Raw genomic sequence first — 12,705 nt, 5'->3', positions numbered from 1 at the left:
ATCGTGGTGTTGCAGACAGAAGCGTGACTCGTCAGTAAAGACAATTTCATTCCATTGTGCCGTCCACATCCTTCTTTCATCGCACCATTGGCGGCGGAGACGTCAGTGGTTCTGCGTCAAGGGTAGACGAAGCAATGGACGTCTTGCGGACAGACCACTCTGCTGTAAACGGCGTCGAGTGGTACGCGCAGACACTGGATGATGCGGTACAGACTGAATGTGCTGTGCTATGGTTCGTGATGTGGCTGAGCGATCCGTCACTGCCATACGCACAATACGCCTGTCATCACGTGAAGTGGTGCACTGAAGTGGATGCGATCCAAGACGTCGGTCCGTCGTACCCTCCTGCATCCAACGATCACATATCCGCATCACAGTTGTTTGGTTTCGTCCAACACGACTACCGATTTCCCTGAAAGATAATCCACAATCTCGGTAGGCCACTATCCTTCCTCTGTCGAACTCGGATACTTGATCAAAAGATGATCGCTGTTTTCTACGAGGCATAATTGATCGTTTTTTTGAAAAAACCACAAGAAAAACACAATTGCCGTACTTCAAATCGTCGAAATCTCCAAGCCTTAAATAGCGCTTTGAAGTGGCGCCACAGGCGCGCGTGATGTGCGTCTGCGCTGAAATTCTAATCATTTGCATATCTCACCTCCGCTAATGCATGTTGTAAATTTCATATTATTTGCATGCTTCCTTCAGGGTGTTGCATTTACGGTGGCCAGCAGTGTATATATATATATATATATGCGAAGTAAATATCTATATTTCTCTAAATATAGATATGTCTTATGTTCTATACAGAATATCTTGGATATTCTGTATAGAACTAAGTATTCTGGCTATATTAAAAAATATTTGAATCTTATAAACTTGCAATGTATTATCCAGTATGGGTCTCTAGACTCCTTGGCTGATTTTTTTTTGTTTCTTCTTGTATTTATGTGAAAAATTTAAACAATAAAAAAATATCTTGATCAAATTCGATTCAACGAATACTGATGATTTCAATGAAAATTGAGTTTGATTGGAATTTTAGAAGAAAAAATAAAATTTATTGTCTCCACTATGTGAGAACAATAGTTTTTCGTATTCGTGGAAGCATCAGCTCATCTCCTCACAAGTAAAAAAAGCAATAGTATAATCGAAAGTAACTTCGAAATTTGTGAATAATAACCAAAAATAACCGTTTTTAAGAAAAAAAAGAAGATCCAAGTGAAGAAATTACAAGTTTTGGCAATTATTATGTTCAGCACAACACATACATTGAATTGCTTGAAGCGGGCAGCCTTAACTTCTTTGGTCGCCTGAAGTTGGTTTTTTTGTGGTTCCCAACTTCGAAGCGCAAATGCGAGCCGCTGATCTCCCCTTTAAAAAGTCTCGCCACAGGGAGCAACAGGCCTCAATCGTTGCACTTCACTCTTAGAAGAATTGATGGCAGAATGCAGCAATTACACATAACAAGCATTACACACAAACAAACTTTACGTTAGGTTCACAACACGTAGACGCATATTTCGGCATGTACCGATTCGTTAGGAATTCCGTGGAGCAATGTGCACACGGTGCATGTACAGTCAAGTAGTAGCCTTAATTTCTTAACCAATACCTATATTTGTTTACATGTACCGAATAGATGAATGAAGTGATTAAATTATATTTTATAGTATCTTATAAATATTATATGGCCACAAAAAAATATTCAATTGAAATTCGATTAATCGGTAGATTAATTGATTAAAAAAGTTAAAATGAAAAAGTTTGATTTACCAGTTAAAAATTTTAATCGATTCCCAGCTAATTAAAACCTGATTCCCTATTAAAAACCATTTAAAACCGTTAGAAATGAGGCCCACACACATAAGTGCACCTCTGGAGCGAAGAAAATAAAATAGCACATTTGATTTTTGAGTTATACTCCATCGACATTGTTCTTTGAGCTCCACTTTATCGACATTGTTCTTTGAGCTCCATTTTATCGACATTGTTCTTTGAGCTCTATTTTATTGGTATTGTTCTTTGAGCTCTATTTTACCGACATTGTTCTGTGAGGGGTCTTTTTTAGCTCTATTCCATCAACATCTTTTTTTAGCTCTTCTATCAACAACGTATTTAAAGCTACTATCAACAACGTATTTAAAGCTACTATCAACAACGTATTTAAAGCTACTATCAACAACGTATTTAAAGCTACTATCAAAAGTTGTTTTTTTTAGCTCAGTTTCATCAACAATGGTTTATTTCCCTAATCTGATTCCATATAACAACTGTCTTTTTAAGGAAAAGGGGTATTAATTGTCGAGGTGATTTTTGGAAAAAAGTTGATAATCTCCTCCTGGAATCAAACCCTGCCAATTGGGCTGGCCCTGGGGCCAGGGCTCTACCCATTGCAATCTCTCTATATGCGTAATCGTCGGATTTTCTGTGCACAGGCATACAGTGCCATGTTTTCCTTTTCTATGCTCGAAGAAAACTCGCCTAAAAAACGCAGGATTACTGGATAGGATGATTAGCGTACGGTCGAATTATCGAGAGTCTACTGTATATCTAAAATCAATAAGAGAATCTGCACGTCCATCAGCGTCATGCAAGTCAGTTTTAATTTTAAAAGATGCAAGTTCATACCAATATTTTTTTAATACTGATCCCCGTTAAGTTCCATTCAAGAGTCAAGAAGTTATATTCCATGCAACTTTGAGTTCTATTTCCTTGAAACAAGGGTCCTATTAAAATATAAATGCATTATAATGAGTGAAATCTTGCGCTTCTCCTAGTAATTACGAATGCTTTTATTTTACCGTAAATTTTTGTTTCGAAATGCAGGATTATCATATCTTTAATTATTTATATATAGCCAAAACACATGAATAAACTACTTATGTCTAATGACAGCTCAGGGAAATGATTTCTGTGTTGTGCGTTGCGTATTGTATTTCAATACTATATACATTGCGAGCTGATTTTCGAAAAATTTGGATATTCTGAAACATTCTGAATTTTACGACTAGAAGCAGAGATATATTACTAAGATTGTATATATCTGCACTTATCAACTGTCAAACTTTTGTGCTGTAGTGTTTTCCCTGAGCTATTAAAATCAGCATCCTACAAGATGGTAGTGTTTTAAAACAAACTTCGCTGAAATTTAAAAATTCTGTAGTTCTTGCTCCTTCTCCAGGAGCCGCGTCCAACAGTTTGACAACCTATGGGCAAAAAATATTTAGGAAAAAGAAAAAACAAAGGATTTTTTTTTAATACAAAGTTATTTAAAATTCACATGAATAATTTCCGAAACAGATTACGAAAAAAAAAACCTCATTTCACCAAAGTAATTTTTCAAAAGATCATTTTCTCATATGATCTCATGATGTTATAAATAAATCATCACTATGACAGCAAAACATTGACTGGAACAGAAAAATAACCTTGAAAAGCCTACGCAGTTTTCTTTTTTTTTTTTCTTCACTATACATGATCGATCTATAACAAGACTATAACGATGCCATTAATTCAATATCAGATGAAAATCCCAATTTTATATCGTTCAATCTTATACCGCAAAATCCATGGAATTTCGTGGCTTCCGTTGTAACAGGAGAGTCCGGAAAAAAAAACCAACCATTTTCATATCACTTTGAACTCTTCTATCATTAAATTCGGTTTTCTTTCCTTTACCTGAATCAGAGTCTTACCTGACAAGTTAAGGGCAAGCCATTATGTAAAGGTCAAGACTAAAAAAAAAATTGAAATAAAGTTTGGTATGTAGATAGATCTTTTTTTGGACTTCCCAGTTTGACGCTTAAATACTTCTTAAAGAAATAAAAATAAACTTAGCAAGCGAAACAAAATACTGGGGGAAGAATTCTGACGTAAGACTTGAAAGGAGAGGATATAAAATATATAAAAATAGAAAATTTGCTCTATGGTGAAGTTGGGAGGAAAGAAAAGGGATTCCTCTTAATAATAGAATAGCCGTGCTGTCATCTAAATATGACGGACATGTTTGGCCATCACGTGGCTGACCGCAGGCGATATTACTCGCTGTTTTAAGTGTGCGAAGGAGAATAAGTAAGATGGAGAAGAAAACTTCTTTGAAAATATGTAATTGCAAAAAAAAAAAAGGAAAAAGAAGATTGAAAATGGAATGCTTTCAAGAAAGGATTGGAGCGAAAACTCTTTTCCCTTTCATTAATTAGCCCGCCGAACCTCTGAAGAGTGAAAGCACATTTGCTTTAGATGTTTCCTCGGATGATGGAGTGTTTTTAAATAGAAAAATTAGGGTTAATTTATTTGATAATTTCGTTTTTTAAATTACTCTATTCAACAATACGAGGCTCTAAACAAGTGATGTTAATCTGTTGTTAGTAGTAGTATTAGGAGGAAAATTTTGTAACTGCAGTGTTTCATGATTGGTGGTTGTTACGGTTCTCTGAGGAGAAGTGGACGTTGAATATCCGGAGAGAGTTTTCAGTCACTGTTAGCTATTAGGGACCATCAAGATTTGACTATAGCGTTGAATGGCACGTTGTTTGATAAATAGTGTTGAATGAGATTTGTTGCATAGTGTTGAATGAGATTTGTTGCATATAGTGTTGAATGAGATTTGTTGCATAGTGTTGAATGAGATTTGTTGCATAGTGTTGAATGGCATAATTTTTGACGAATATTTTTGAATGAAATTTTTGCGGAAAATTTTTGAATGAAATAATTTTCGCCGAATATTTTTGAATGAAATGATTTGCTGCATGGTGTTGAACGGCATGATATGCTGCATAGTAATAGTATTGAATGAAATGTTTTTGGTGCATAGATTTGAATTAAACGATTTATGCTGCACAAATTTGAATGAAAAGATTTTCTGCATAATGTCAATGGCATGATACATTGCATAGTGTAGAATGGCATTATATGCTGCCTGGTAGGGAGAGTGAATTGATTTTTGCTGCATAGTTTTGAATGAAATGATTTTTGCTGCATAGTTTTGAATGAAATGATTTTTAGGCCTACATAGTGTTGAATGAAATAATTTTTAGGCCTATATAGTGTTGAATGAAATAATTTTTTAGGCCTTTATAGTGTTGAATGAAATGATTTTTAGGCCTTTATAGTGTTGAATGAAATGATTTTTAGGCCTACATAGTGTTGAAGTGCATGGTAGCACCATGGCATGTTGTGTTAAACATATAGTGTTAAATGAAATGATACATTGACTAGTGTGTTGGGTGAAATGGTTTGCTGAGTAGTGTTGAATGGCATTATTTGCAGTATAGATTTGACTGAAAATATTTGCTGCTTCGTGTTGAATAGCATGATACGTTGCGTAGTAGAGGATGAAATAATTTTTACTGAAAAGTGTTGAATGAAATGATATGCTGTATAGTGTTGAGTGTCTGTGTGTGTGTGTATGTTTAGAACGACATGATATGCGTTAAATGGTATGCTGCTTCGTACTGAAAGGCATTATTCATTAAATAAAACGTTTAATTTAAAGGATTTAACGAGTGGACGTTGAATTGGAATAATGAACCGAATGGAACTCTAGATGGTGCGTTTTTCCGAATGGGGAGTTTTAAAAGATGAGACTCTTACGGAAAAGAGTGTTTAGTGAAGTGACTATTTATATCAAATTACACAAATTTTAAGAGCGGTACATGCTACGAATCACTGAAGAACATGGTGAACTAATTGCTTTACTAAACGAATATTTGCCAAACATTTTCACCACAAACATTAAAATCACTTAATAAGTGTCTTTTGATATTCTTTTGACTGCCATTCAAATGCTATGCCTCCATTAAAAAAACACACACGCGCGCACACCAAGAACGTATGAAACTATATGTAAGCACTAATGAAAGTATCTTTAGGGCCGTATTCACACCGACATGGTTTAAACTGTAGTCACAATTTTTGGATAAGATATCGACACGGATTGGTTAAAAACCTCAATTTAACCAATCCGTGTCGATATCTTATTAAAAAAAATGTGACTAGTTTAAACCGTGTCGGTGAATACGGCCTTTAGTGATTCAAGAAACTTACATTGAGCTTGACCACTGACGGCATGGCCGTAACTAGTATTCTGGCAAACATGATTTTTCCGCCCCCACAACTATGATTACATAATGGTGTTCTCTTTTCACCCCCCTAAAACTGCCGTCCCTTCTAAATTTTATCGCCCGGGCTAGGCACTCCCGTAGTTCCGACCCTGCTGATGGTCTAAATTTCATGATCCATTCACCGATTATTGATCAGACATGCCACAGGAAAATTCGGTCACGAACGGTCGTAGAATTTATTCTTCGCTTTCCTGTAGAATTCCTAGATTAACCGAATTCTTGAATATGACAATTTTTTTTTTTCTCAATAACTCAAGGGGACCGGTTATATTAGACATAGTTTCAATAGAATCTAGTCCCTCATCAATATAATTGATATTTCTCTCTCCAATATATATCTTGTGTTCCATTTTGGTGTTGGCCATTTCCGCAAAGTGTTCTAATGGGGCACAGAGGCTCGCGTTCCGAATACTCAACCCATTCGTATGGAAACCCGTAAACGGTGTATGTGTGTGTATATAAATACATATAATATACACTTCTCTCTTTCTCTCTCCTTCTATCCGTTATTGAAGACGTTTGTCGAATACATCATTTGGGAGGCAGCAAGCAGGAGATGTAATCCATCACCTTAATGGCTCCAGAGATGTCCATATTTGATGAATGATCCGTTTCCACGTATTCAGCTGATGCGTCCATTAAAAGAGTTTTCATTAAAAAGATAGGAAGGAAGGGAAGGGGGGTTTCTTCTTCTTTATATTAGAGGTAAACTGCTCTCACTCTTTCTGCTCAAAAGAATAATAAAAAAAATGAGTTCGTGACCCGATGGCGTTGCGTGGATGTTAGAAATGCTCGCGTACCTACTGCCTGTATGTAGTAATAGCGTGGCTATTTAATAACAGTCTAATGCTAATGAATTAGGCACGGGTGCGAGGGAAAAAAAAAACGTATTTGGTTTTATTTTTTCTCTTTTTACCTTTTAATTGGAAGATGACGACGACCCCGTTACTCTTGTGCGTGGTTGGTGCTGATCAACGTGTCCTGTTTCCAATTACTTGTGGAATTAATTATCGCGTGGATTCGTAATATTACAAACGTAAATCGATCTCACTTTCGATTACTCTTTTACAATTTTTTTCCCCCCAAGGATGAATGAAAAATGGTCTCGTACCAAGAGAAAGGTTATTCTAAAAAAAATGTGAAGTTTCTGTTCTTTTTTCGCATCGATTACTGTTAGTTTATTCTTGGGCTGTAAAATTCGTCAGATTGTGAATTGTCTCACTTACAAACTGTCGAAGACAGAAGAGAGAGCAAGTCTTGGAAATTTTCACCACTACGAAATCCATTATGAACTGTTTATAAATAGGTTCATAGGTATAGGGAACGCGCCAAAATCACTTCAAAATACGTCCTTTTGTCTTCGCCCTCCTAGTTCGTGGTTTTTCCCATAAGCTCAACAATCTATAGTTCTCTCCCCCCCCCCACCCCTAAAAGCGTATTGAAAAATAATAATAATTCTACAAAAAGCGGATGAAATTGGTGTTGCTATGTAGAATGTATTTAATTGAAACAATACATCAACACAGCAATTTAATTAATCGAGGTGGATTTTTTAATTAGTTAAAATGGCTAATTATAAGGCTAAAAATAATACAGTGTTCCTTAATTATCATTTTATCTACAAACAGACGAAATCTTAAATAATTAGCAAAATTGCTTCTACCTTGAATTTTATTTCCGATCTCCCCACCCTTCAATTTGGTGAGCTTTTATAAATCTCTGAGCAGTTGAAATTTCAGCAACTCTCGAAAAATGACTCCGGCAAGGAATCAACTCCTTCTGCAGATGCTGTTGGTTTAAGGTGTCCCATAAATTTGTAAATAGTTTAAAGTTCATAAAAATTGAAGGAATTTGAAAATTTCAATGCGGTTCGCGAAAAAGTTTTTCTCACGGAAGAGGATTTCTTTTTTTTGTGGTACCGGGAAAAAATTAGTTGAAATTTTGTTGATAGAGGGTGCTGCACGCCAGTCCGGCAGGAGTGATTGAACCTGAACCTTTCTTCAATCTCTTCTGTGTCCGAAACGTTCGTAAAGCTTCAGCCAGTGATTCGTGGCTGAGGTGAGACAACTTCACCAATAGTGCTTCATCCACCAATGTCAACATCACAATGGAAACCGGCGCCGGTAACAGGAAAATTCAGAAATCCGATGTCAATCGTACACAAAATGTAGACTTTATAGGATTCTGATTTACACATTTCCCGTGAGTCCCTTTCGTATAGACGAAAATTTGAAATAAAATTTTTCCTGTACAAAGTAACATTCATCTCCCATGAGAATAACCTGTTCACACAAACCGCATTCAAATATACAAATTCCTTCAATTTTTACGAATTTTTGACCTATTTATGAATTTATGAGACACCCACCCTGTATTGCCACGTATATTTAGACCTTTAAGGAATTCAAGGGGGTTATTTTGTCGTCTTTACACAGAAAATAATGCAAATATTGTATGTTCATGTAATCGTCCGCCCTCTATAAAATCTTTTAAAAATTATTTTTTTTGAATATTTCTCTTCTAATGTTTCAGAAAGAGGGAAAAAGGGTGCCGATAGGAAGCAGTGTCACGTAATACGTACACCAAGGAATTTTGATGTTCGTTTTAACGTATAATCCGCGGATTATACGCAAGCAAATACGGTTTATTCTTATACGACATATTTCCTCTATATTCAAATTAACCAGACGTGTCTTCTTATTTTCGATGTGCATCCATTTTTAATGTGTTAAGACATATATTCCCATATAGCGTTTTGCGTTTTCTCCTAAATACACCCATCCCTTGAGAAGGGTTCGATATCTCTCATGGATGTTGGAACCCGGACTTGTTTGGTTCTTCACTGTCTTCAGTCTTAGCTGTGGTGTGTCTAATAAATTCTTGCTGACTCTTTCGTAGGTGACAAGTCAAATATTTCACCACTATTCCTACGAATAATGAATTACGATAATTCAAGAGGAAACTATCGAAGAAAGTTACTCGTTTGAAAATAGATTAGATGTTACATTATTTATCATTTTTCTTCAAGTTTCTTGTTAGTTTGAGCATGTGACAGTGGTTCATAGCCTTGTGATTTACGTTTTGTCTCTCTTGACAGATGCTCCATCTTCGTCGAACGAGGCAGTGCACTTGCAGCAGCGTCTTCGAAGCCTCAGCTCGGAACTGGTAACTCTAAGGAACCGCCTGCACGTCACTGGCGGAGGTGGGCCACCAACTGCACCTCTCAATGGGCAGTCACTGGCCGCATACCAGCAAGGTTAGTATGTCGTATATGAGCTTATCCATCTAAGTCGAGGATTTCTTGTCAAGTCTGAAAAAAAAAAGTTATGAAAATTCCGTTATATACATACATTGTTGCACTCGTGCTTATACAATATGACAAATACCCTTCGTTTTTATTGGAAAATTTGTAATCAGGTGTCTGACATATAAAATCACTTTTCTGACAAATTAACAATTTCATGTCTTCAGAGAACTAGGGAATATTTCACTAGCTATATATGAATCACTAGCTATATATATATACAGTCGAATCCCGTTATAATGAACGCCAAGATACCGGAAGAATCACTTCGTTATAACGAAATTTCGTTGTAAAGGAATATAGGTTACCTAGCATTGTCCCTATGTAAACTTATATGGGGGATTAGAAAAGTGTTCGTTAAAACGAGATTTCACTATAACGGTATTAATTAAAACTGGATTCGACTGTATATACATGTGAATATTTCATTATTACACATGTTCAAACTCAAATCAGCACGTGAAAGCCACTTCAGTCTTGTAGTCCAGAATCACTCAAACTTATTTGAACTACCGCCCAGTGCCGTAACTAGCATTCCTGTGCCCTGGGCAAGAATTTTTATTTAGGCACCTTCTGGCCCATTCTTGGGCCCAGAATGGGCCCCCTTCCAAGTGGGCCTTGTGCGGGTGCACCTGCCTAGTTACGGCACTGCTACCTCCCACTATTCAAGAAATTTTTTAGCGACCTGTTCACGATAAAATATATGGAATTCTATTGTCTTCTGGTTCAGGGGATTACATACTGGCAGTTCGCGGACTGAACTGGCTGCCATCGAAAGTTTCCATCACGTAGCCTTCAATTTAATTAAACTGATAATTTCAAAGCTTATATATTTTTTAAACAACTATCAAAGTTATGAGAAATGTGAGTCAAAGCCGTCTTAAGATTATCCTGGGCAAAGGGATTTTTCTGAAGGGATCTCCCCCCCCCCCCCATACGGGGTGAGGACATGTTTACTTTCGAACAGACAACTGAGGGACAAAATACGTATCAAGACAATTGAGGGACAAAATATGTATCAAGAACTTATAGGGACACAATAGTCCCAACAACATGATCCAGATTGCGAAAGAAGGGGGGAGGGTGAATATTAATCTGCTTGGCAACTTTTTTCCCCTTGCAGGAAAAAAGAAGCGGGAGAACTTTACACAATCTTCTTTGGTGGAATTTTTGGTTTCACACCCCTTTCCCATAATCCTTTGCGTTTATCCCCGCGTTTCTCCCTAATATGTATCCAGAAAATATAGGGACACGATATCTATCAAGACGATATAGAGCAGCGATTCTCAACCTTTTCTGACTCGCGGAGCCCTTTTCAGTGAATAATTTCTCTGGCGGAGCCCTCGAAGAAATAACTCGAAAAAGTGTAACTCGAAGAGCCCTTTTTAGTAAATGATTTACATGGCGGTACCCTTTAGGCCTCTTTTTTGTTTGTTTATCGAATTTATTGATTTATTTTATTGTTCTCGAGTGGTCGCGGAGCCCCTGGGAACTCCACACGGAGCACCGATTGAGGATCGCTGCTCTAGAATAGTTTAAGCCATTCATTTTTAAAAATATTGTTGGTAAATCAGAAGTGCCTTATGTGGTGATGACGAAGCTCAGGTATAAAAAACTAAATTCTTCGTTCAGCTTTGTTCCTTATAAACTGACCTGAAAGATCAAACTTCCAGTTCAGTAATTTTTTCAAGACTCAAGGAGACCTTTGTCCAAAACAAAGGATCTCCACACAAGCAGACGACAGCTAAGATCGTGAGAAGTGAATTTTTCCACACTCTACTTTATAGTAATGTGCTGCCATCTAATTTCAAATTTAAAAGCGACTCATGTGGTGATAATGAAGTTCAAAGTAAAAAAACTATATTCTTTATTCCGCTGAGTTCCTTGCAAACAAATCTCATAAACTGAACTCGAAATTCAAACTGAAAGTTCGGTTATTTTATTTGAGGATAAGGAGACATCCAAAACGAAGAACCTCTTTATGAGCAGACGACAGACAAGAAGTCGGTTTGTTCGGTTCCCTACAAGCTTAGCTCACAAACAGAACTGGAAGTTCGAACTGCCAGTTCAGTAATTTTCTCAGGACACAAGGAGACGTCCAAAACAAGTAACCTGGAGAGGAGCAGACGACAGATTCCGAGGCTTGCATCAAGTATATATTACTGGAGGGAGCATCCAGCCGCCGCGACTGCAGCGACATCAAATGCAAGGAAATCACGTGACTCGGTGAAAAACAAAGTTCCCGCCTGGCAATTTGCACAGTCGGTCTCTAAATATTGGGTTTTAAAGATTTAAAGAAAGGATAGAGAATTCACATCTAAAGGTGAAAAAAGATAAAATTATTTATTTCATTAATACTGGAATCATTTCTTTCATTATTTCTTGAATTTTCCTTCATTATTTCTTGAATTTTCATTCACTAATTCTGGAATTATTTCCTTTATTAATTATTATTTCTTTTATTATTTCTGGAGTAATTGCTTTCATCAATTCTGGATTTGTTTCCTTCATTAATGCTGAAATTATTTCCTTCATTGATTCTGAAATTATATCTCATTAATTCTGAAATTGTCTCTTTCATTAAATTTGGAATTATCTCTTTTTCATTAATTTTGGAATTATCTATTTTTCATTAATTTTGGAATTATCTATTTTTCATTAATTTTGGAATTATCTGTTTTTCATTAATTTTGGAATTATCTGTTTTTCATTAAATTTGGAATTATCTGTTTTTCATTAAATTTGGAATTATCTCTTTCCTTCATTCTAGAATTATCTTTCATACATTTTATTATTCATTAATTTTGGAATTATCACTTTTATCAATGCTAAAATTATCTTACATTAACTTTGGAATATTTTCTTACATTAACTTTGGAATATTTTCTTACATTAACTTTGGAATATTTTCTTACATTAACTTTGGAATATTTTCTTACATTAACTTTGGAATATTTTCTTACATTAACTTTGGAATATTTTCTTACATTAACTTTGGAATATTTTCTTACATTAACTTTGGAATATTTTCTTACATTAACTTTGGAATATTTTCTTACATTAACTTTGGAATATTTTCTTTCATTAATGCTGAAATTATCTCTTTCATTAATTTTGGAATTATCTCATCGATGCTGAAATTATTTTACGATTACGATCTGCACCAGCGGTTCTCAACCTTTTTTGACTCGCGGAGCCCTTTTCAGTACATAATTTTTACATCGGAGCTCTATTTGACTCGAGGAGCCTTTTCTGTATATAATTTTTATGGCG

The 12,705-nt window shown here is 35.9% G+C and overlaps 1 protein-coding gene across 1 annotated transcript in view; it reads left to right on the top strand.

Moving 5' to 3' along the window:
* The window catches only part of dachs (unconventional myosin-IXb-like dachs), a 113,082-nt gene that overhangs the window by 41,745 nt on the left and 58,632 nt on the right, over positions 1 to 12,705 (top strand). Inside the window, exon 2 of the mRNA XM_089241774.1 lies at positions 9,226 to 9,384. Coding sequence (XP_089097900.1) covers positions 9,226 to 9,384 — 159 coding nt within the window. The remainder of the gene's footprint in view (positions 1 to 9,225; positions 9,385 to 12,705) is intronic.

Source organism: Pholcus phalangioides, unplaced genomic scaffold (genome assembly GCF_987345545.1).
Source record: "Pholcus phalangioides strain wild (caught in Gottingen) unplaced genomic scaffold, Ppha-v1.0 ptg000014l_1, whole genome shotgun sequence".
NCBI classification, from domain to species: Eukaryota; Metazoa; Arthropoda; class Arachnida; order Araneae; family Pholcidae; genus Pholcus; species Pholcus phalangioides.
The sequence above is the reverse complement of the archived record's forward strand: the minus strand, read 5'-3'. Positions and strand labels throughout refer to the sequence as shown.